This window comes from Squalius cephalus (genome assembly GCF_949319135.1).
Source record: "Squalius cephalus genome assembly, chromosome: 16".
NCBI classification, from domain to species: Eukaryota; Metazoa; Chordata; class Actinopteri; order Cypriniformes; family Leuciscidae; genus Squalius; species Squalius cephalus.
In genome coordinates, this window is record NC_137137.1 from 27,650,009 (window position 1) to 27,673,765 (window position 23,757).

Below are 23,757 nucleotides of genomic sequence, written 5' to 3' on the forward strand. Positions count from 1 at the left end.
CAAGTTACAGCACAAAATAAACATGAATGAACTTCAGAAGGCATGTTGAAAGAAACAGTACAACTTACTGAAATGAACCAGGTCTCATGTAATTGCTCAATAAGAGTTTCTGTGAAAAGACTTCAGTAAAACATATATAAATGTCACGCAATGCTACATTTACCTCAGGAGAGCCATTTAAATGTCCATAAATTTGTTAGTCAAATAGAAAAAAACAACTGTTGAGAAGATAATTTTTGTACAAATATATTTATTTATAAATATATGCACTAATACATATTATTATATTTTTATTTAATCTGTTAGTGATGTCTTAATGAATGTTTGAATAAAACAGAAGTTATCTGTCATGACAGCGACTGTTTAAATGTTTATATTTCAACAATGAATTGGAGTAGAAACAAGTCTATCAATAAATATAAAAATGGTCTTATGTGCAATTTAAATATTTGTATGTGTGGTGAAGCAGGGTGGGGTTGAGAGCTGTGGGAGCGGAGCGAGGCCGGTGAAGAGAATGTTATTGAATGATTGACGGTGGGACGGGCACTTGATCGGCTCAGAATGCATTTTCAAATTGCACATTGAATTTTGCTACATTCATTGTGGGACACTTAATGGAAATGCAATCACAAGTGTCTTAACTGTGAGTGTAAATGCAATAAAAAAAAATCATTTTGCTACAGTTTTTGCTTGAACATGTTAAACATATCTAATCATTTCTGTAATACATTTTCATTTTAATTTTGCAAGTTATAAAGCGTTAAAATATGGATTCAATTTGCATATTAAAACTAGTGTATGAAATGGCAAATGTAAATTATATAATTGAATTTTCATTTTGCACCAAACCTTGCACAAATGTAATGGAAATTTTAAATTTAAATACAGAAATGCATTGCCATTTTACATATTGCATTGTCATTTTGCATATTACATTTCAAATTGAATATTGCTACCCATATGTTTCCATCCAGCCCTACCTGATACTCTGATAAAATGTTGAGTGACATACCTGGCCTGAAACTCTTTGGTGCACAGTGAGTGTGTGATATGTTCAACGGAGTCACACAGACAGTGTGTGTAATCATACGTGGGGTATATGCACCTGTACACAAGAACAGAGCGGCATAAAATTAAAGAACAGGGGTGCAAACACATGTATGGTCAAAAAAGAGAGAGGTAAAATCGAAGCCCTCGTCCCGCGGCAAATATCCAGATACTACATTGCCACCATCCCCAACCCACCCCTATAGGCACATAGAGTCAAATGAAATTTAGAAAAACTATCTTGCACTTCTTCTTCTTGCTTTACTGCTACTTCCTGAAAACAATTTCACCTGATGATTTGAATAGCTCTTTTTGTAAAGAATTAATAATTCTAGGATGATTGGGGTAATTGTGTAGGGTAGGCCTAGTGCATCTGCATAGAAACTAATAAACATAATACAAATATAAACACAATAAAACACAAATACACGAGAAATAAAGCAGTGCTTTATGTTTTTCAGGTAAATTAACTGTATTAAGTATTAATACAGTTTAGCTTTTGACAAAACGTGATTTTTCTCTTTCTCTTTTGTTGTTAAATTAACTTTGGTGACACAAACAGCTGCAGGTATATTGGGTGCTGTCCCTTTAAGACGAATGCACGTATCTAATACCGGTAATGACACGCATCCGTTTTATTTTGACTGCGTTTACGGGGAAACTCGTTGAGACGGTCACTGGCTTATTTTTTCGTGCACATGTCTGTTCAAACACAAATAGATAAGAAAGAAAAGGGAATTAGGTGTTCACGAACTTCACGTGCTGTCTGCGACTGCGTGGCTCTGTGCGCCGACAGACCATCTACATTTGGATGTTAAATATAATATATATAGCCTGATACAGCAAAGACAACGTCGGCAGTATTGACGGCAAAAAAAAAAATCTGTAGGCCTATTGACAGGGGCAATATTTGAAAATCGATAATTAGGCCTATTTTTTAAATTACAATTATATATGCATTTGTCAAAACCGGGAGACTTTCAAGCATCAAAATGTAATTTATTAATATGTATTTGCGCCTTCTATTTTGTCTGAAAACTTCCAACACTCTTGCGTGTCGCGTAAAAAATAGGCGTCGGTTGCGGTTCTATATCTAGCACGCGGTTTCGGCGCGGCTCGAGAAGTGTGTGTGTCACGCAGGCATTGTGCTCTAACACAAGCTCTAACCAGTTAACATGAGAGCCGACATAAAAACGGACACGACACGCCACGCAGAGAGAAATGTGATGCAGTGGCAGATCCAGAGTGAGACAGAAACACTAGTGGTTCACGCTTGCGCACATACTGCTGGTTTGGCGCGCAGTGTTCTGATTCGCTTATTTCCTATTTACTTGTTGGTGGACGCAATCCAGAATTACTGTTGGTTAAATTATAATCAGACCCTCAAACAACCCCCCCCCCCCCCCCTCCTTAAAAAAAAAACTCTTCGGATCTGCACGATTCACACAAGTCACCCAAACTGACGTGAAAAAAGCGGGAGGCGCCGAAAAGCGCGCTGTTTGCACCCCTGAAAGAAACAAAACCACAACATGTGAGCGAAACAAAGTGTCTTACCATGTGTCTCCTGTCCTGTGATGTGGCGTGTATTTGATCCGGTACGCCACAGGGTCCATTTTCCCATCTTCCATGACCATCTTCATTCTGAGAGTGGCTTCCCCTTCTGCAAACATGCCCTTCCTCATCCTGTCAAACAAAACCAAAGACTCGCCCACAGGTCGCTCTCTCCATGGGGAGGGAGGGACGTTGTGACCCTTGAGCTCCTCTCCATGCTGGTGGCACACATACGCATGACCCCTTACACACAAACAAACAAAAAGGATTCAGTAGTCAATAATATAGACCACATTCAGAACACACACACATATATACACTCCTCTCCAAAAGTATTGGAACAGTGAGGGCAATTCCTTTATTTTTTCTGTAGAATGAAAACATTTGGGTTTGACAACAAAAAATGAATGAGACAAGAGATAAACATTTCAGCTTTTATTTCCAGGTATTTACATATGGATCTAATACACAACTTAGAAGATGTAGCGCAGTTTCGTTTAAAGCGGAACAGTGGTGGGCCGTTATCGGCGTTAACGTGCTGCGTTAACGTGAGACTCTTATCAGGCGATAAAAAAAAACATCGCCGTTAATCTATTCTCAAAGTTGGGTTGGGAGCTGGGTCTATACTAAGCAAGCTATGATGACTTTCACCTTGATATTTTAGCGCGGATGTATACCTAGCCGAATTCGGTTCAGTGTTCGGTACGCATTTTCAAACCGAACCGTTGGATCATTTTTCCTGCCGACCAAAATTTCGTTATTTCAAATGTAGGCGGGTCAACAACATTGTCCGACATCAAATGGCAAACGTAATGTAAGCGGAACGAAACTGAGCTACTCGTTATTGTGTGGTTGACGGACCGTTGCTTATCAGTTTGGACCAAAGCAGCGCGAGCCGATCTTGATCAAGCGACACTGTTACTACACAGCGCTAAGAGATCCAGTAAAGAAAGCATTCGAATTCGGCACAGAAGTAATAACATTGCTGCGAGATCTAGTGAGAAACATTCACATTTCTCCGTTATTAACGGATCAAACAGTGTGTGAAAATTCTTGAAAGGGAATCAGGTATCAATTAATTATGCGCGTGCAATTAAAGAGTGCACGCTACGAGCACAGTATAACAATGACAGGACATGAGATTTCGTTTTTCTGAGGTGAGAGACGTTATTTCGTTACAAGTTATGAAAATAATGATAGAATAATGACACGGACATATAGCCTGACAATATCATCTGACCGCAGATACTGAATCTGGACAACACTTTTTTTCTAATTTAAAACGTAACGACGTTGCATGCTTGTAGTTTATTTTGTGCTTTATATATAGGCTAGTGAAACGATATAAGCCTGCAGCGCGCGCCGCCGCATTTGCGCGTGCAATTGAAGAGTGCGCGCTACTGCAGTATAGCGGCTGAGAGGACAGGAAAGTCCGTTTTTCTGAGGTGAGAGACTTTGCGCTGCTTGTTGTCTTTGCGCTGCTGCTGGCGCGTCACGCATGGCGATCACGTCACAGATCTGACTGAATCGAGTAACGTTTAACGCCTTTATCATTAAAAGTGCATCCTTATAAAGTAAAAAACAACCTTATAAAGTCTGACGTGCTTAAATCCAATGCGTTATTTCATAGTATCGATACAATCGATTCATTACCTTTTAAAACGATGTTAGATCGATATATGTCTAGATCGATATAACTTGCCAAGCACAGATCGATGTAGTTGGATCATTAAGAATATAAATCGATACATCGATGTAGTTGATGAATCGTTACACCCCTACTCATTATGTATGCGGGCCCCATTGTTTCCTCAGGTGTGAACCACTCTATATTCATGATGGTGTCATTGGATCATTCATGCCCACTCGCATATTGCCTTTCCAAACAAAAAGTGCCTTACAAAATTTAAATGAATGTATTGGTTTATGTGAATGATTAGGCAGGATGATTTTCAGATCATTTTGAAGAAAAAACTCTAGGCGACAAAATGCATTATTCAGAAGTCTTGTGGACACATATTTAGTATGTGTTTTGTGGCCTTATTTCAGAAACTTTCATTTTTATTTTTTTCAATATTGCGATTTCAAAATTACGGCCAGTTGATAATACCTAGAAGATCAAAATCGACACACCTGCGCACATATATTCAAACGCGCATACCTATAGACTGAACTCGTAATACGCATGTGCACACCATCAGCATTCTCACAGGTTTGCGTTTTTAAAGTTTGCGCAGAGAGAACTTAAGGATTTTCTGTTAGAATGGTGTCGTGTTAGCGGCCCCTAAGTTAATAACTAATAATCGTTGCGACGGAAGTGAATCAATCAAAACTAACTTAAGCTGGACAATAACTTTATTCTAGAGCTGCTATAAAGCCAACACAATCTCTGTTACTTTAATTTCCTATTATCACTGTAAAGCCGCTTTGGAACAATCTACATTGTTAAAAGGGCTATATACTTGGCATAGTTTAGGTCAGCTGGAACCGGGAACACTTCCCATAAATCCTGATGTACTTGTTACATCATAAGAAGGATGGTGTCTACGTTAATGTTAGTCTCTCTGTTTATCCCGAGGTTTACCGCAGTCCGCCGGATCCAGGCTGTATCCAGATCTGATGAAGGACCTGCGCCTGGACACGACGACAACGCAGTCCTGAAGTGTCAACTAGGCTCTCCCTTGTGAAGGCCTCCTTCCCTTCCCTTTACCCTTTAGTCACCACGTGGCTATGCGGATGCGATAAATAATTCTGTATTATAAATTAAGGCCAGACAAGTAGTTTGTTGAGGGTTAATTTGTAAAAAAGGACTACATGCCTGCGCACATATATATTAAAACGCGCATACCTATGGACTGAACACGTGATGCGCATGTGCACAACGTCAGTGTTTGTGCAGAGATAACTGATAATCGTTTGCACCCTGGAACCCATTTCTGGGAGTGCGTTCTCGAGCCACCATGCACTGTTTTGTGCGGATGGGCAGCCGGAGCGCGTTGAGGGTTTTCTGTTAGAACGGTGTCGTGTTAGCGGCCCCTTCACAACGGAAGTGAATTAATCAATCAAAACTAACTTTAGCTGGACAATAACTTTATCCTAGAGCTGCTGTAAAGCCAAAACAATCTCTGTTACTGTAATTTCCTATTATCACTGTAAAGCTGCTTTGAAACAATTCATATTGTTAAAAGCGCTATATAAATGAAGGTGACTTGACTTGACTTTTCTTTATGTGCAAACTGACACATTTACCTGCTTACCAACTTGTTTTATAAACCTGGTACATTTAAAAATTTACCAACCTCTTTTATTTAAACCTGGGAACATCTAAGTGTTTACCAGCTTCCTTACAATAAACCTGGGAATATTGTTGTTAAGGTACAGACTTGGGCATTTAATTTTTTTTTTTTAAATGTGACGATACCAGCAATTCCCCCTAGCATTTTGAGCGCTGTTGAGCAGATTCTTAAACACCTCTGATTGGCCATTTTGATGGCAGAGGCAGGCTAAATAGACATTAATTGCGCAGATATTAACAGAAATAAATACATACTATTCAATTAAAATAAACAAATAAGACTTATTCATGTTTCTTTATTTATTTTTATCAATTGCAACAATTAACTACATTAATTAATCACGATTAATTGCCATTAAAAAAACTTACTTTTTAACATATTTTATAATGTAATAATTTCACAAGTAATCTCCAAATTAAGGTAGAAAAACATAAAACAGTATATTTTAAATATTTGTCTAACAGGTAGGAAAAATATACAGAAATTGAAGTTATCAAACAGTTTGCACTGCATACAATTTAAATTGTACATAGATTAATCCTTATTAAAGTAAAAAAAGATCTTTAGTCAAGAGCAGTGAGTGCTTTTCTCTGTTACCTTTGTTCTTTGATTAACTTTACTGACAGAAAGCTTTATTGGCTACTGTCTCTTAAAAAACAGCCGCTGATGGATCTCACACGCGTCTCATTCTCTCACAACTCTTTGCTTTCATTTACGACTTTTTTTAAAACTAATTTAAGACTGCTCAGACTGCTCTTATGAGGATACTCGACAAAACGGACATTTTGACATAATTGCGTGTTAATGCCATCTCTCTCATGTTCGTCCATCCTCGGATGCTGCTGTTCTTCTTCGCGCGATTTTTTCCCCCAAACTACTTCAGTGGAAATCCCGCCCTGCAGCCGATTCTAAAGATTTTATTGGTCATGTGAATCACAGTACTGATTGCCTACACCAAACACTGATCCCTAAACCTACCCGTCATTGTAACCTTAACCAATGAAATTAGCTGCAGGGCGGGATTTTCGCTTAACTGGTTTGCGCCCATTGGGATTTAAAATTTTTTTTATAGAAAGATTAAAAATACGGGAGAAATACGGGAAAATATTTAAACGGGATGATAGCGGGATAGCAATGTAAAATACGGGAGAATCCCGAAAAAAACGGGAGGGTTGACAGGTATGCTATCAGCGGATCGCTAATATATCCGCTGTTAGACATATTCAATGATAGATGCCTGCTTTCAAACGCTCCCGTGTGTGTCTGTGCAAGTGCTCGGTGAAGAGCATCAAAGATGTTTATTTACAACGTTTGTCCCATAAATGGTATAAAAGGCGAAGTGTGTCCAGACTTTGAACTTAAAATGTCGTATAGGCATCTATTATTTTACTCACACTGCCGTCCGCCATCCCATTAAAAACCTCTTTTCTTAGGCTAGTTAACTTATGTCCACGTTTCCCTCATTCATGTGTTGAGAACTACCTTGAGGAGCCATGAAGTAGAAAAATAAAGTTGTATTTCCACTATATATCCTGCGGTTAAAGAGCATTTATAATCTGACCCACTGAACGTTTCAGAGTAAGGCGTATGTTCGTTTACACACAAGAAGGTCATGATCCGGTGTTTTCATTGTCTCAGAGTAATAACAAATTTGGTTTATCAGAAAGTAATCTCCTAATCTTGAAGACTTCCGGTGGCGTGCGCTGCAAGATGGCTGCACAGCACTAGTCTCCTGACTAAAACCTCCTAATTGAAAGTTTTTTTTCATACTGAGGAAGAATATCATATTTCGGCACAACTGTTCATGTTTTATTTCTAGTATGGCAACTATTAAGAAATCGATTTCACAGCAGAAATCGTCAACGGGCTGCAAAAGACTCAAAACACTCGAGGACGACGTAGCCTCAATTGTTAACCATGCAATCGAAGCACAACAGGAGGCCATGCGCGAAATGGTTTCCCGCATGTGGACAGAGGCAATACAATTGGCCCTTAACCCATTCAAGGACTTTATCAACGAAAACAACGCTACTCTTCGAGCGATGAAAGAGGAAATGGATTCCATGAGTAAAAATATGGTGTCGATCACAACCAAAGTGGACACATGCAGGGCAGTTTACGCAACACTAAAAAAGATGCGAACCTCTGCCTATCACAGCTTGAACAGATGCAATGAAAATGCAATGACCTCGAAGACCGGTCACGTCGCAACAATGTCAGCCTGGTTAATCTACCAACTGGAATGGAAGGGGATGATCCGGTCGGTTTTCTACAGAAAATGCTGCCTAAATGGATCCCCGACCTTTCGGCGCGCTCAAGTCTGATCGAGATCGATAGAGCTCACCGAGTATATTCGAACTCCAACTGATCAAAACCACGTTCGTTGATATTCCGGCTCCTTCGCTATCCTGACAGGCAAGCCATCCTTCAAGGAGCCCGGAAAGCAAAACCCACTTTGCCCGGAGGATCACGCCTGGAATTCTATGCTGACTACAGTCACGAGACAGCGCAAAAGAGGAAGGCGTTTTCGACCGTAAGATTCAAGCTTCACCAGAAAGGCGCAGAAACTTTCCTAATCTACCCAGCATCGCTGAGAGTCTCGCACAAGGGTCAGAAATACTTGTTTGAATCGCCGGAGAGCGCTGAAAAATATCTTGAGGGTCTTGATGTTAACGCAACCTTATCCACTGCTCGTAGATCCCTAAACTTCCCACCACCAGAGGAAATGGAGGGGTAACGTTAACGTTAGGCGGCCTAAGATGACTTTTTTTTTTTTTTTTGCTGAATAACCTGCAAGAAATGGACCAAATTCTATATCAGGGTATATGGGTTTTAGTTCACCAAAGTGAAATGGTAAACTATTCTTTATTTCTAAATAATTGCATTTTGTCAAACAATTTTCAGTTTTCAAAATTCAATTTTCAAATTGTGCAGGTTGCAGTCAGTTAATTGTGAAGGTCTGGTTTAACTATTGCACGTTTGTCTACTCGGATAAGACGGACTAGGTTACAGTTCTTAGACTTCAGTTAAATCTGGTTGCCTTAAAGTCTAGTTTGATAATAGTGTATGTTTGACGGTTCTTCTGATGTTGAAAATATTTGTTCTTTAATTTAAATCTCCTCAATCTGTTAAATCCATAGGGGGCAAAGAAGGTTAATAGTGTTCAGACATTGCCTCGTGACCGCCACAGACGTTTGCTAAAACCTTTTTTGTTTTTGAATATTACAGTGAGAACCTTAATGGTACACTCAATAACTTGCTCTAATCATTACATGCTATTCTGGGTGTGCCCGGTTAATACAGACTATGGTTAAAATAAACATGCTGTCTTTTAACGTCAGGGGGTTAAACTCTCCTATTAAACGAACAAGGGTTTTAGATCTTTTACATAGGAAAAATGTTGATGTAGCGTTTCTTCAGGAAACCCACTTGACCGCCATGGATGCTAAAAGACTGCAAAATAGGCGTTATATCCGTATAGTATCATCTAGCTGTAAATGTAAGAAGAAGTGAGTGACAATTTTATTTAAACGTAACTCTAACTTTATTATTGAACACACAGGTTCTGATGAGAATGGTAGAGTTGCATATTGCTGTACGTTAATAGAAGGAAAGAGGCTGGCATTTGTGAATATATATGCTCCGAACTCTTATGACGCCTCCTTTTTTCCAAATGTCTCCAAAACCATACTATCTCTCCAGGGTTATTCAATTATTATTGGATCTGATATGAATGCTGTGCTTGACACAGTTCTGGACCGTTCCAACCCTTCAGTTTTAGTACCACAAGCTCAGTCTTCTGCAGCGCTGAGATCGCTCATTAAAGATATAGATGTATGTGATACTTGGCGACTACATAATCCAACAGCCAAGGAATACACCTATTTCTCCCCAAATCATAAATCATTCTCAAGAATTGATTATATTTTACTTTCATCTTCGCTAATTTCAGGGCTAATCAATATTGAATTTCTACCACAGTCTCTCTCTGATCATAATGCTGTATTAGCACATCTTCAGATTAATTCATCTTGTAAACCATCCCGATGGAGATTTAATACTTTTTTGCTGCAAAATGAAGACTTTCTTTCTCAACTGAGAGCAGGACTGATTGAATTTATTAATATAAACCAGGACTCTGTTGCTAACCAAGAATTTCTATGGGCGTCCATCAAAGGGTTTTTAAGGAGCAATGCTATCTCCTTTTCGGCTAAGAAAAAAGTATCTTGAACAAATATCAATGTTAGAGAGAAGATGCGGGGAATTGGGTAGTTCTCAAGGGAATTAAGTTATAAATTTTCCAATGATACACAACAAAAATTACACGTAGAGAGGGTTGCACTTAACGAACTGCTTCGAAGAAGAGCAGAGTATTTAATGCATATTACAAAACATAAATATTACATAGATGGAAGCAGACCGAGCAGACTCCTTGCGCTTACTCTCAAAAAACATGAGCGACGTTTTAACATTCAAGCAATTCAGAGCTCAAAAAATGGTCTCACCTCTCAGCCCACAGACATTAACAAAACGTTCATTTCATTTTTCGAAAAATTATACTCTTCAGAAATGCAACCTAGTAATGACCAGTTAAAAATTTTTTTTGATCAGTTGAACTTAAACATACTTTCAAAGGAAGAATCCGACAGCCTTGAATCTGAAATTACCATAGAAGAATTACACAACGCATTATTATGTTCAAACAAAGGAAAGTCCCCGGGAATCGATGGCTTACCAATAGATTTATACCTGGCGCTGTGGGATCTACTTGGCCATATCTGGTTATGCACAATAAATGAGTCCATATTCAAAGGCCGTTTTCACAAAGATCTCAATACAGCTCTAATTACGGTTATGCCTAAACCCGACAAAGATCATTCGGACTGCTCTAATAGGCCGATATTAGGGGTGTAACGGTACGTGTATTCGTACCGGACCGTTTCGGTACAGGGCTTTCGGTTCGGTGCACGTGTGTACCGAATGACCGAATGCAATATTTTGTGTGCGGAACATAGGTACATTTTCGTGTTTCCACACGAACATATTAAGTGGCGGAAGTCTCCGCGTTCAGCGCAAATCTCGCCCTGCAGCTGATTCTAAAGTTTTACCCGTCGTCACTGTAACCTAAACCAATGAAATCGACTGCAGGGCGAAAAAAAGCTTTTCCGCTCCGTGTGCGCCGCCGCACTCTCCGTTCCGTGTGTGTGTGTGTGTGTGTCTGCGCGCTGCGCTCTCTGCTCAATGTTCAATGTTCAATGTTCAATGTTCAATGTTCAATGTTCAATGTTCGACTCCGTGTTTGCGCTGCGCGTTCTGCTCTGTCGTTAACTGCCCAAACACTCCAATCATGTACCGATCACGCACTGGAAAAGCAAAGTCTGCTCAAATAACGTGAAATTTCTCAGTAGTAGACTTCTGTTTGCTGAGCTGGTATAGTCATGCTGGCAACAATGGTACACTTAGGCTCTGATCACATGCTCTGGTAATAATAGCTTTGTAGTACTATATTTTATTTTGATAATTAGAAAAATATATATATAAAAAAAAATCTTAAATTGATTATGTTGATTGATTACTGAAAAATAATAATACATTGATATATTTATGTTTAATATTATTTTAATATAGGGCTATTTTCTGTTCCTTTTTTTCCCGGTGTTTCATTTAATTAGGTGATTCTAAGTTTAATTATTGATGATTACAAGCTTGGAGGAATTGCAATTAATTACAGCAAATTGTGCAATTAATTAGTTCATTTTTTTTAATCGATTCCCAGCCTTAATTTTTAAATATGAGCAGGCCTACAAGCTGGGATTGGTAATGCTGCACTGTAATCGTAGTTATTTATTTATATTTTTCATTACATTTATTATGTGATATTGGTTTGAGACAGAGAGTATTTTATTTAGTGGAGAACTTTGCAGCAGTATTTTATTTCTTATTCTTTTTTTATTTTATATATATTTTATTATATTTTATTAAAAAGTGTTTAAAAAAAAGTGTAAACAAATTGTAAAAAAAAAAAAGTTTATAGTAATAAACAACCTGCAGTTTAATGTTTGCATTTCTTTCCCTTACTGTACCGAAAATAAACCGAACCGTGACTTTAAAACCGAGGTACGTACCGAACCGTGATTTTTGCGTACCGTTACACCCCTAGCAGATATCCTTGATTAACGATGACATTAAAATGTATGCTAAGGTTATTGCCAGGCGTCTACAGTCAGTGATATATAAATGAATTAACTCAGACCAATCAGGATTTATTAACGGGTCGTTTGGCTTCTGACAATGTTCTTCGAGTGTTACATATCATTGCCGAATCCGAGAAATTAGAAACGCCCAGTGGCCTCTTATTTATTGACGCTGAAAAAGCCTTTGACCGGCTGGAATGGAGCTATCTATGGTATACATTGAAGAAGTTCAATTTCGGTGATCCTTTTAGAATGATTCAAACTCTATACACTAATCCCATGGCCAGGGTTTCTACTGGCGGACTCATTTCAGATACTTTTAATATCTGCAGAGGCACAAGACAGGGGTGCCAGCTTTCTCCCCTTATGTTCAACTTATCGTTAGAACCTCTGGCACAGTATGTTAGACAATGTAAACTTATTACCCCAATTCAGTTAGGCTCATCAACCCATTCTATCTCTTTGTATGCTGATGATACTCTGCTATTTTTATCTGATCTACAACGCTCGCTTCCTAACGCCCTTCAAATCATAGATGAATTTGGCACATTATCTGGGTTTAAAATGAATCATTCTAAAACTATTTTAATGCCTCAATTCAGATAGTTTTAATTTTTCTATTCCAAATAATATTCAGATTTCAACACAAGTCAAATACTTAGGGATTCAGCTGAGACCTACTTTACCCCTCATTTCCAAAGTTATATTGGGAAAGTTGAGTCGGATATACAAAGATGGAAGTGTCTGCCTTCATCGCCATCCGCCCGAATGTCAACAATAAAAATGAATATTTTGCCCCGCATTAATTTTATTAGCTCTATGCTTCCTCTCCCCCCACCAGTGAATTACTGGAAAAAGTTAGACTCTTTACTAATAAAATATATTTGGAATGGAAAGCGTCCCCGAATTAAGTGGTCTACACTTCAAAAAAGTAAAATAAAAGGTGGAATGGGCTGCCCTAATTTTAAATGGTACCACTGGTCCTTTATCCTGCTCTCAGTTTTAAAAAAATGGTTTGATCCATGCTCTCAGTCTTCATGGAAACAGTTAGGAAAAAGAGCGCATTTCACCAATTCGATTGCAAGATTTTTTATTTTCAGGTCTGTCTCACAGGAAATACTCATTATACTATGGTCCTATAATTTCCTACTCTCTCCAAATATTCAAAAAGATTGAAGCCTGTTTTACATCTAAAATTATATGGCACACTCATACTCCGATTTGGCATAATCTGAACTTACTCTCTGGCGGACAACCTTTCGCGCAGCCATCCTGGTCTACAAAAGGTATTTTTATCTTTGCTTTCAAAATCTTAATACAGATAATTTTTCTAAAGCTAGAGTTTGGATTAGATCTGAAAGCTTCTAACAGAACAATTGAATGGAATACAGTGTGGGATAATACATTCCATGCATCCACGAACCCTAACCACCAATTCATTCATTTTAAAGTTATTCACAGGGCATATCTAACCACACGCATACGACATGTAATGGGTCTATCACCCCACCCGTATTGTAATTTCTGTGGACCGGGATGTGTGGACACTTTGATACATATGCTGTGGGACTGTCCGAATGTACAAAAATTCTGGGATATGGTGCTTGATGTTCTATACAAGGCCTCTAGGATTCGTATTCCCAAAGATCCTGTTATTTTATTGTTGAATGACAATTCTCAATTTCCTCTATGTGAGAAGGTACGAAAATTCTGGCTAGCTGCCATGACCGCTGCAAAGTTACTTGTTCAACGATGGAAACCTCCGCATGATTTTTCTATTAAACATTGGCTACATTCTTTCATGGAGATATTATACCTGGAGCTGTCATCTGCACGGTCCAATCACGCTAACCCTAGGACTTTGTCGATGTGGAAGAATTGGATTTCTACAGTAAAGAAAATTTTGGTTACTTAATCTGCAGCTACTATTTTGGGTGTTATAATTAACGTTATTTTATTTGTCTTTCTCTATATGAATTTTATTTTATCCCTGGTTATTAAGATATTGCTCAATGTCCCGTAGTGCAATGGGGTGGGAGTGGGTGCAGGAAGGGGGGAGGTTAGAGGGGAATTAGTAGTCGTATAAGTTGTCTTTCTTTTATTGCAAATATTTTGTATACTTTGTCAAATAAATAAAAACACTAAATTACACACAAAAAAAGAAAGTAATCTCCTAATCTCACACTTGTTCCTGAATTTTGTTGTTATTTCTAAACTTTGCTTTCTTATGTCTGCTTGTGCATGTTATAATGTGCATGGCACATTAACATACTGGACTTCAACTGTGCTCGTAAATTATTATTATTTTTTTTTTAATTAGGTGCACAAGTTCTAGAAGCATAGAGCACTGAGACATCAGGTTTGTAATCTCACCTACGAATGAGATCAACAGCAAGATCGTAGAGAAGCTGGAAGTGATCAGAGGCGTGCGTGACACAGTATGGTCTGTACCCTGAGTGATGGTGAAGAACAAAAAAACAAATATACATGCATGTGTGAAAAATGCTCATCAATAGAAAAGTTCACATTTGAAACATTTGTGTAATGTCACTTAACACAAAGCCCTTTAACTTTTTTCTTTGAAATTTTGCTCTAAAATGCGTTTAAATGCAATTCATAATGCATTGCAAACACACACTGCAGCAAAGTCTGTTATAGCAAGTGTCATCTTTCTCTTTTTAACTACTGTGACAATGAGCAACCGTTTGAAAAGAACAGACCACAAGTGAGATAAGGTGCTCAACTTTCAACAAAAAAATAACAGACAAGTTTTTAGAACCACAAGACGGTGAGTAAGTGATATGTTTGAGTGAACTGCTCAGTCTCAGCAGACAGCTTGTGATTGGATCAGCCAAGTCAGATCTTAATACTCACCAAGCCACTCCACCATGTCTTTGATGGCAGTGAAGTACTTCTCCTCCTCTTTCTCTGGGTTTGTGTCGTCATACCGCAGGAAACAGATGCCATTATTGGCCTTCACACAAAACACAAGTCAGAAAGGATTTTTTTGGTTATGCAAAGTTGTTAATGTGAGAGTGTGTGTGCATGTACCTTGGCAAAACCAAAATTGAAGTTAATTGCTTTGGCATGACCAATATGCAGAATACCATTAGGCTCAGGGGGGAAACGGGTGCGGACCTACAAAGAGAGAATTTGATTTAAACATAAAATACTGAACTCAGTTTAGTTCCTTAATGTTCCTGGTCTTATTGTGCACACTTCAGTGCCACTAATTCAAAAGACAAAAAGTGCATTCAGGTCATACCTGTCCTCCAGTGACTTCCAGGTGCTTCTTCAGCAAATTCACGGTGTTGGGTGTTACAACATAACCCTCCGTCTTGTAATTCTCCCCTAGAGAAAGAACAATAAATCACGATTCACTTTGAGCCATTTAAAAAAAAAAAAAGAATCCCCTGATGGTACATCGAGCTTTGCATATTGAGGCTTTGCACAAAGTCTGTGGGTGCTTCTCAATACTCAAATGGATGCTTCCTGGTTCCTCCATCCTCCAGCCTGTGACATCTCAAATATTTCAAAAGGGATTCTTGATTCATTAATATTTATTATGAATTTCTTAAATAACCAAACTTCAACAACTTAAGGGCAGATCCTTTGTACGCAGCTGATGACGCTTTAAAGTGACACTCGAGTGATCAAGAATATACGAATAAGCTTTCCTTCGATTTAGGGCTGCAACAAATCATTATTATGGTAATCGATTAATCTGTCGATTATTTTTCAAATTAATCGGATGAAGAAAAAACAAATATTATACATTGAAATTTTTATTCATTATTTTAAACAATATTATTGTTCATTCTACTCAATGCTGTTCTCCAAACAATGTGTACTATAAAGCCTATAAAAAAACAAATATAGTGAATGTATCTCTACAGGCTATGCTAAAATACATTCTAAACCTAAAATCAACCAATTGCTTACCATTTTAAAGCAGAAATTAAAATGACTAAATTAAAACTGACAATAAACAAAAACAAAATCTTAACTTGTACGAGATATGAACAACACACATTATTTAGTTGTTGTAGCCCCACTTCGATTCCTTCGTCCTCATTTTCTTTCCTTGCATCCTTCCCTTGCACCCTAAGGGGGGTGGAGTTAGAAAGGAAGGGAAAAAAAAGTGCGGAAAGAAAGAGGGGATGCACAAATAAGGAATGAGTAGCACCCTATGTAGCTAACTGGACACCGATATGTCAACACTCTCACCTGGCTTATGGAACTTCAGCGCCTCTCCTCTCAGCTGCTCCATCAATGATTTCCCCTCTGTTTTTCCTTCACCTAGAAAGAAAGATGGAAATATAAAATAGACTTTTACATTTTAAGAAGAAAATATGTAAGGCTGTTAGGTGGTTTTACACCCTCCTTTAAAGGGATAGTTCATCCAAAAATTAAAACAAAGAACAACAACAAAAAAATAATCTGAGAAATCCTTTTGTTGTCCATAAAATAGCAGTCTATGTTCACCAAAACTTTGGTTACAGAAGAAAAGGTCATGCAGGTTTGGAATGACACAAGGGTGAATAAATGATGACAATTTTTATTTTTGAGTGAATTATCCCTTTAATGCAAGTCCATGTGATTATTTTTTATTGTCCACCAGGCAAATAAGAAAACAACACATCAACAAGCCACATGATTGAAGGTATACATTTTGTACATAGCACAAATGGCATGGGAAAATGAAATGCCAATGTTTAAAAATTAAAAGTTAGGGGGTTTATTCAAATCAGTATAATTTGAATAAACCATACTACATGAAAAAGAGTGAGCATACTTTGACAAAAGTTCAAGATCAGTTAATTTTTTTCACCAGATTTCTTCAGTACATTAAGTTTTTAGGTCTTTAGGTCTGTGTTTATCCCGAGGGTTTCCTGCAGCCTGCCGGATCCAGGCCGTATCCAGATCTGACGAAGGACCTTCGCCTGGACCGATGACAACGCAGTGCTGAAGTGCCAACTAGTCTCTCCCTATGGAGGATCCCACTATCACTATACAGATAAGGCGTTGTCGGGAAAATTCGTTTCGCGTTCCTACCCCAAAGCAACAAAATAAAATAAAATTATTTATCAAAATTTATAAGGAAAGACAAGTACTTTGTTTAGGCTTGGCTTCAGGCACGTGCACACATAGACATCAAAGGGGGCTTGAGCACCTGCCCTTTTTATTCCTGGAGAGAAAGTGCCCTTTTTTCTGGGGTGTTTTTTTTTTTTTTTTTGAAAAATAATATATATTCCTTTTTGCGCACAGCTTCCCTGTCAAACAAATATATTTATTGAAGAATAGTATATCTAAATATCAGGGCAGGAGTTCTGAAGCGCTCCCTCTCTCTCTCTCTCTCCCGATTAAAACCCGATTGTATTGCTTCCGCTAAAGAAAATAGTACGCCCAGTCTCTACGGTTAGAGTCCATAGCAACGCAACGTTTTTCATGCCAACGGTCTGTTATACTCCGCACAGCGGTCTGTTATCAAGAAATAACACACCGCAAATCATGCATTGGAATTCAACCAAGCCATGTAATAAAATAAGTTAGTAATAAAATAAGCATATATCACCACCAGGTGATATGCTTTAGTTATTTTGTTTATCCTATTTACCTGCATTGCCCTGTCAATTAGATGCAAATGTGCGCATTTTAACTAGTTGATGCCTAATTTGCATACAGAACGTCCCCAGTTAATGACTTACATCAAGAGTCTTTCCCCCTGAAATTTAGAAATCTAAATTGGTGAATTTAGAAGAAATCTACAGATGCAAACAGATGGAGGATACACTCTAAAAAATGTAGTAAATCTGAGTAACTGCATCTGGTACATTAATAAATAAAACTGAGTAGAAATAAATTAACATTAAACATTAAAAATAACAATATTTATAAATTAACTTTTTATTTATGAGTAATTTAACTTTTTTTTATTTCCTCTAAACCTTTATAAAATAGTATTCCATACAACCACAAATACATACATGACATTGGCTTTTAGCCTATTGAATTTTTACTCAATTATTTTGGTAAGTTTAATTAAAACAATCAAGTAAGATTTTCAGAGATTTTATTAAGTTAATAAAGTTAAATATTTCTGTAATATTTACTAAGCCACAGAATATTTTTAAGAGTGTAGTAGGTTTAAAACAAACTCCATCTAAATGTGGATTTTGAAGGTTTTATTTGATGATAGTCCTCCCTGCTCCTCAAATGTGAAACTAAGTCCATGTCAGTCACCATCAGTTATTGTGTATGTGTCTGTGTGTGTACATGCATAGCAATAATAATATTAATGTATTTGATTAAAACATTAAGGCAATTCAGTATTCTGATGCTTGGTTGTGTGAAGCTAAAAAGTTATTTTGCTTGTGAAACAAAAAGTATTTAAACAATTAATAAATATATACTTGAAACTAGTAGCATAGAAAATGTTTTCAAAACATGCACATTGTGGAATGGTTTCCTTTGCTGCTCTATAAACCTAGTGAATACTAAGGAGACCATGGTTTCTGTGTGAACTGATTATTTTGTAGACATCTTTTGAAAATGAAACAATTGCGTGAGTTTGAGGAAGATAAAATTAATTAACTTTTTAAATTAATTTTTTAAAAAGGAAGTTAGAGTTGCGTACATATATATACTTTTTTGTTTAAAAAAAGAAAAAAAAATACGTAATTATGAGAAGTGCCCTTTATTTCACTTGAGCCCCTGCCCCTCAAAATGTCTGTGCACGTCCCTGCTTGGCTTGTAGGGAATTCCAAACCTGCGTATATTCAAACGCACATAACTATAGAACCCATTCTAAATGCGCATGTGAGCGCCATCAGCGTTTCTCACAGGTTCGCGTTTAAAGTCTGTGTAGAGGGAATGGTGTCGTCTTAGCGGCCCCTAATTTAATAACAAATGATCGTTGCGACGGAAGCAAATCAATCAAAACTAACTTTAGATGGAAATAACTTAACTCTGCTATAAAGCCAAAACAATCTCTGTTACCTTAAATTATACGCTTATCTCTGTAAAGCTGCTTTGAAGCAATCTACATTGTTAAAAGCGCTATATAAATGAAGATGACTTGACTTGACTAGACAGAAGAGTTATTTTAGACAATGACATTGCTGTCACTGTGACCTAACACACGGATCTAATATCCACCTTAAAGGGGGGGTGAAATGCTCATTTTCACTCAATCTCCTGTTAATCTTGAGTACCTATAGAGTAGTATTGCATCCTTCATATCTCCAAAACGTCTTTAGTTTTATTATATTTATAAGTTAAAGATTGGCTGTACCGAGTCTTTCCGGAAAAAACCGAGCGGCTGGGGGCGGGCCGTGTGGGCGGTGTGCTATAGCTGTGCTAACTGATCTAACAACAACACAGAGAGACATTTGAAGTAGTTTACTCACCGTGACTGCTCGATCCTTAAGCATTAGACGATCTGCAAATAAGTCGATCTGGGCTTTGTTTATAAAACAATCATCGTCGAAATGCAGGGAACAAAGAGTCGTGCACAACCTCCGTTGATGCTTCGAAAAAACAAACTCCATCCACTATTCCCTTAACGCTGGGTTCTTTGGGAATCTGTGCAGGGTTGTCTTGCCCTGCCAACCAAAAACCCACTTCTTTGGTGACATTGACTTCCCTAAAGCCGAGCAGAGCGCTTTGAGGTAACATACTGCTTTCGCTCTCTTCTCTCTCTGGTCTGCGAGTGCGCGCGCGGCCGCGGAGAAGTGCCCTTAGGACCCATATAAGGAAATTCCGCTCTATCTTACGTAAGACAGTGCCATACTCGAAAAAAACTTTCCGAAACTTGTGACAAACCGGAAGGAGTATTTTTGGAACAAAAATACTCCTTCAAACGTACAACTTAGTTTTTGAAACTTTGTCCATGTTTAGCATGGGAATCCAACTCTTTAACAGTGTAAAAAACTCAGTATGCATGAAACAGCAATTCACCCCCCCTTTAAATTAAGTAAGCCATTTCCTGTGACTGTGTGAAACTTACGATTCATTAGCTTAAGTTAAATAAATAGAACATAGTGAAAAATGAGAACACTATTTGCAGTACAACACAGTGTGTACAATTACGATAATAAATTAGAATATGATTAAAAAATATTTTTTTTACTAATACCAGTTTGCAGTATCAAGCAGCATACCAGACTGTTTTTGTACAGCTAAAATAACTGGAAGCGACTGATACTGGAAGCCAATTGAAGCTGTGCAAAAATCTCAAAGATCGCAGCAATTAGAAAACAACAATGATCCAATCAATTTCCTTTGGAAGTCTCAGCCTAAATTCTCTCATTTAGCTGATTCACTCAGATATGCAGTACTCTCCAAAAGTCTTAGTATTTTCAGCAAAAAAAAAAAAAAAAAAAAAATGGTTTTAAGACAGTTAATGGTAGCTTTTGCTGTAGTGTCACATTTCTTTTGCCATTAACTGAAAATAATCCAGTGAGATTTTTGTATGCACAAGGAGTCTGACAACAGCCAGTATGCTCCACACGGAGATCTGATCTCACCATCATCGAGTCCATCTGGGATTACATGAAGAAACAGAAAAAACTGTGATAGACTAAATCCAAAAGAACTGTGGCAACGTCTCCAAGACGATTGAAGAAACCTCTATCAATAGAAACTTCATATTATCACCACTATATTGTCATACTGCCTAACCCTAGCCCCTAGTATTTCTGAAGCAGCATTTCACTAGCACAAAACTAAAGATGCATAAATCACATTAAAGTGCAGTAAAAAATGTCTCATAGTTTTCTGTGTCTTACCAGAAACCTGCTCAATCTTCACATCCTTCTCTGCAGCTTTGGTTTTGGCTGCCTGTGATAAAAGAAAAAAAGATGGCAGCACATTTCACAGCTGCATAGTTGACATAACTACATAATTATCTGTAATAGATAGATAGATTGTTTTATTTAATGCCATGTCAGTATCTAAGGCTATTTTCATGGCAAAAATTAAATTACAAAAATATAAATATCATATAAATACAATAAAACCAAGCAAACAAACACAACAAGTCATATTATAATTTTTGTTTTTAAATTATCATATTTTATATAAGGCATAATCTTACTAAATAAGTCCTTAAGTTAAATAACTTCATAAAAAAATAATTCTACTTGTATTATACCCAGGAGAGTTAAAATATGTTTAACAGAGAGGGGAATCTTATGAACATGCATAAAGTTGGGTCTTTACCTTTAAGCAAAAAAGCATGAGTCAAACTTGTATGACCTATACGACATCTGGTGAATACCACTTGATCAGATCTAATTTTAAGAGTCTGTTTGAAATTTCCGGATGAATTTCACACAGCTTATTATTCTTGCACGTGTTCCACTCTTCTTATCTAATATATACCGATTAATAATAGGTCTGATATCTGAGGGAGGAATTTGACATTCATTAACTTCCTGATTAAGAGCTTCCTTAGCAGCTGCATCAGCTTCTTCTTCTTCTTCTTCAAGACAAACCGCTTTAACAGCCTTTTCTTCTGTCGAAATGCACAGAACGGTGATATTTGGCACAAGCTCTGACACCAGCCCTGGCACTATGTTGGTGTAAAACATATTACAGATAATAACGTTATGGAATCCGTATTCCAAAACAGTGCTCAATTTTCTCTGCTGAAGCACGTGCTTTGCTTTTAGCTTTGGAACAAATTGAAAATACACAACGAAAGGATTCTATCATTTTTACAGACTCTAAATCTTGCCTTCAAGCAATGGACACTTTAAAAATTGTTCATCCTTTAGTGGACTGCATCTTAACTAAAGTGGATTATCAGCTTGCTCATTTCCTGAAAGTTCAACATGGCCTGGAACCCAGCAAAAGATAATACTGAAGAACTGATTCTGTAGATAATCCACTTTAGTTAAGATGCAGTCCACTAAAGGATGAACAATTTTTAAAGTGTCCATTGCTTGAAGGCAAGATTTAGAGTCTGTAAAAATGATAGAATCCTTTCGTTGTGTATTTTCAATTTGTTCCAAAGCTAAAAGCAAAGCACGTGCTTCAGCAGAGAAAATTGAGCACTGTTTTGGAATACGGATTCCATAACGTTATTATCTGTAATATGTTTTACACTAACATAATGCCAGGGCTGGTGTCAGAGCTTGTGCCAAATATCACCCTGTTCTGTGCATTTCCACAGAAGAAAAGGCTGTTAAAGCGGTTTGTCTTGAAGAAGAAGAAGAAGAAGAAGAAGAAGAAGAAGAAGAAGAAGAAGAAGAAGAAGAAGAAGAAGAAGAAGAAGAAGAAGAAGAAGAAGAAGAAGAAGAAGAAGAAGAAGAAGAAATTTGACCATCCACTGGCATTTTCATTGTCCAGTCGATGGTGATGAGGAAGAGGAGGGGAGACAGTAGGCAGCCTTGACGTACTCCTGTTTTTATAAGGAGGGTGTCCGAGAGTTTACCATTTGAGGTGACTTGACCTGTGAATCCATCATACATGCATTTAATGATGTTGACCAGTTTTATGGGTATTCCATAATGTCGGAGCAGCTTCCACAGAATGTTTCTGTCTAGGCTGTCAAAGGCCTTTTCAAAGTCGACAAAGTTTATGAATAATGATGACTGCCGTTCAATGCGTTGTTTGCCAATTATTCTGAGTGTTGCAATGTGATCTGTACAGGAGTTGTTTGTCCGGAAACCTGCTTGTTCTCTCCTGAAAATCTTGTCTAGTGGTTCTTGTATTCTATCTAGGATTATTCGGCAGAGGATTTTGTTGGGGACTGAGAGGAGCATAATGCCTCTCCAGTTTTTACATTCGCTGAGGTTTCCTTTCTTGGGGACTGTGACAATTAACCCCTCCTTCCAATCTTTGGGAATCTCCTCTTTTTCCCAGATGTCATTTAGGATGGAGGATATCAGTGGAGGTTGATATCTGCTTTCAGTATCAGGTGGGATGTTATCCTTCCCCGGTGCCCTGCCTAGCTTCAGTTTTTTTGCAGGCTCTCCTTATTTCCTCCTTTGATATCCTACCACCATTGAAGTTTAGGTCTTTTCCCGCTTCCTCTATGACTGGGGGGGGGGGGGGGGGCGGCGGGGGGGGGGTGTCTCATTGGGTTTAGTTGCTGTTTTCAGCGTGTTTTTGCAGGAAGAGCGCGTCCACAACAGTCACACATTCTGGCAAGCTCGCATCTGAGGCGGTGTTGATGACATGTTGTATTAGTCATTGTATTTGATTATTAAATAATGAATTTGATTAAATTATCAATCACATTGAAACATTTCACAATCCTACTAGCCCTTTATTTAGATTAAAAACCATTCTCATTCATTTGGTGAGGAACATGTAGTTTTGAGCAGCATTTGCAGACCCTGTCATGCTGTTGGCCATATGCCACTACAGCAGACGCAAATTGCAACATTAAGGCTAACGATTAATCGATTAATTGATCGTTAATTTAAACCACGATCGATCATGGGAATTTGTGAAAATTGGCATCCCTAGTAATGAGACATGTTCACAGAACCCTCTGATGTGCACCAGATCCTCACCAGCAATAAAACAACAAAATAGTGACCGTGAAAAAATATATACCTTGGGCTTTTTCTCCAGATCTACCTCAGTTTTTGGACCCAGAAGGTGCAATACCTAAAAGCCAACAGAAATATTCAGTGCACGTACATTAACAATGATTT

At 37.8% G+C, this 23,757-nt stretch overlaps 1 protein-coding gene across 1 annotated transcript in view; it reads right to left on the reverse strand.

The window, feature by feature from the left end:
* qars1 (glutaminyl-tRNA synthetase 1) overlaps window positions 1-23,757 on the reverse strand; it is a 41,604-nt gene that overhangs the window by 13,651 nt on the left and 4,196 nt on the right. The window contains exons 6-14 of the mRNA XM_079897704.1: window positions 23,657-23,710; window positions 20,878-20,929; window positions 16,316-16,387; window positions 15,354-15,439; window positions 15,140-15,226; window positions 14,963-15,062; window positions 14,462-14,540; window positions 2,602-2,841; window positions 1,013-1,105 (exon numbers count right to left, since the gene is read on the reverse strand). Of these exons, the coding sequence (XP_079753830.1) occupies window positions 1,013-1,105; window positions 2,602-2,841; window positions 14,462-14,540; window positions 14,963-15,062; window positions 15,140-15,226; window positions 15,354-15,439; window positions 16,316-16,387; window positions 20,878-20,929; window positions 23,657-23,710 (863 nt within the window). The remainder of the gene's footprint in view (window positions 1-1,012; window positions 1,106-2,601; window positions 2,842-14,461; window positions 14,541-14,962; window positions 15,063-15,139; window positions 15,227-15,353; window positions 15,440-16,315; window positions 16,388-20,877; window positions 20,930-23,656; window positions 23,711-23,757) is intronic.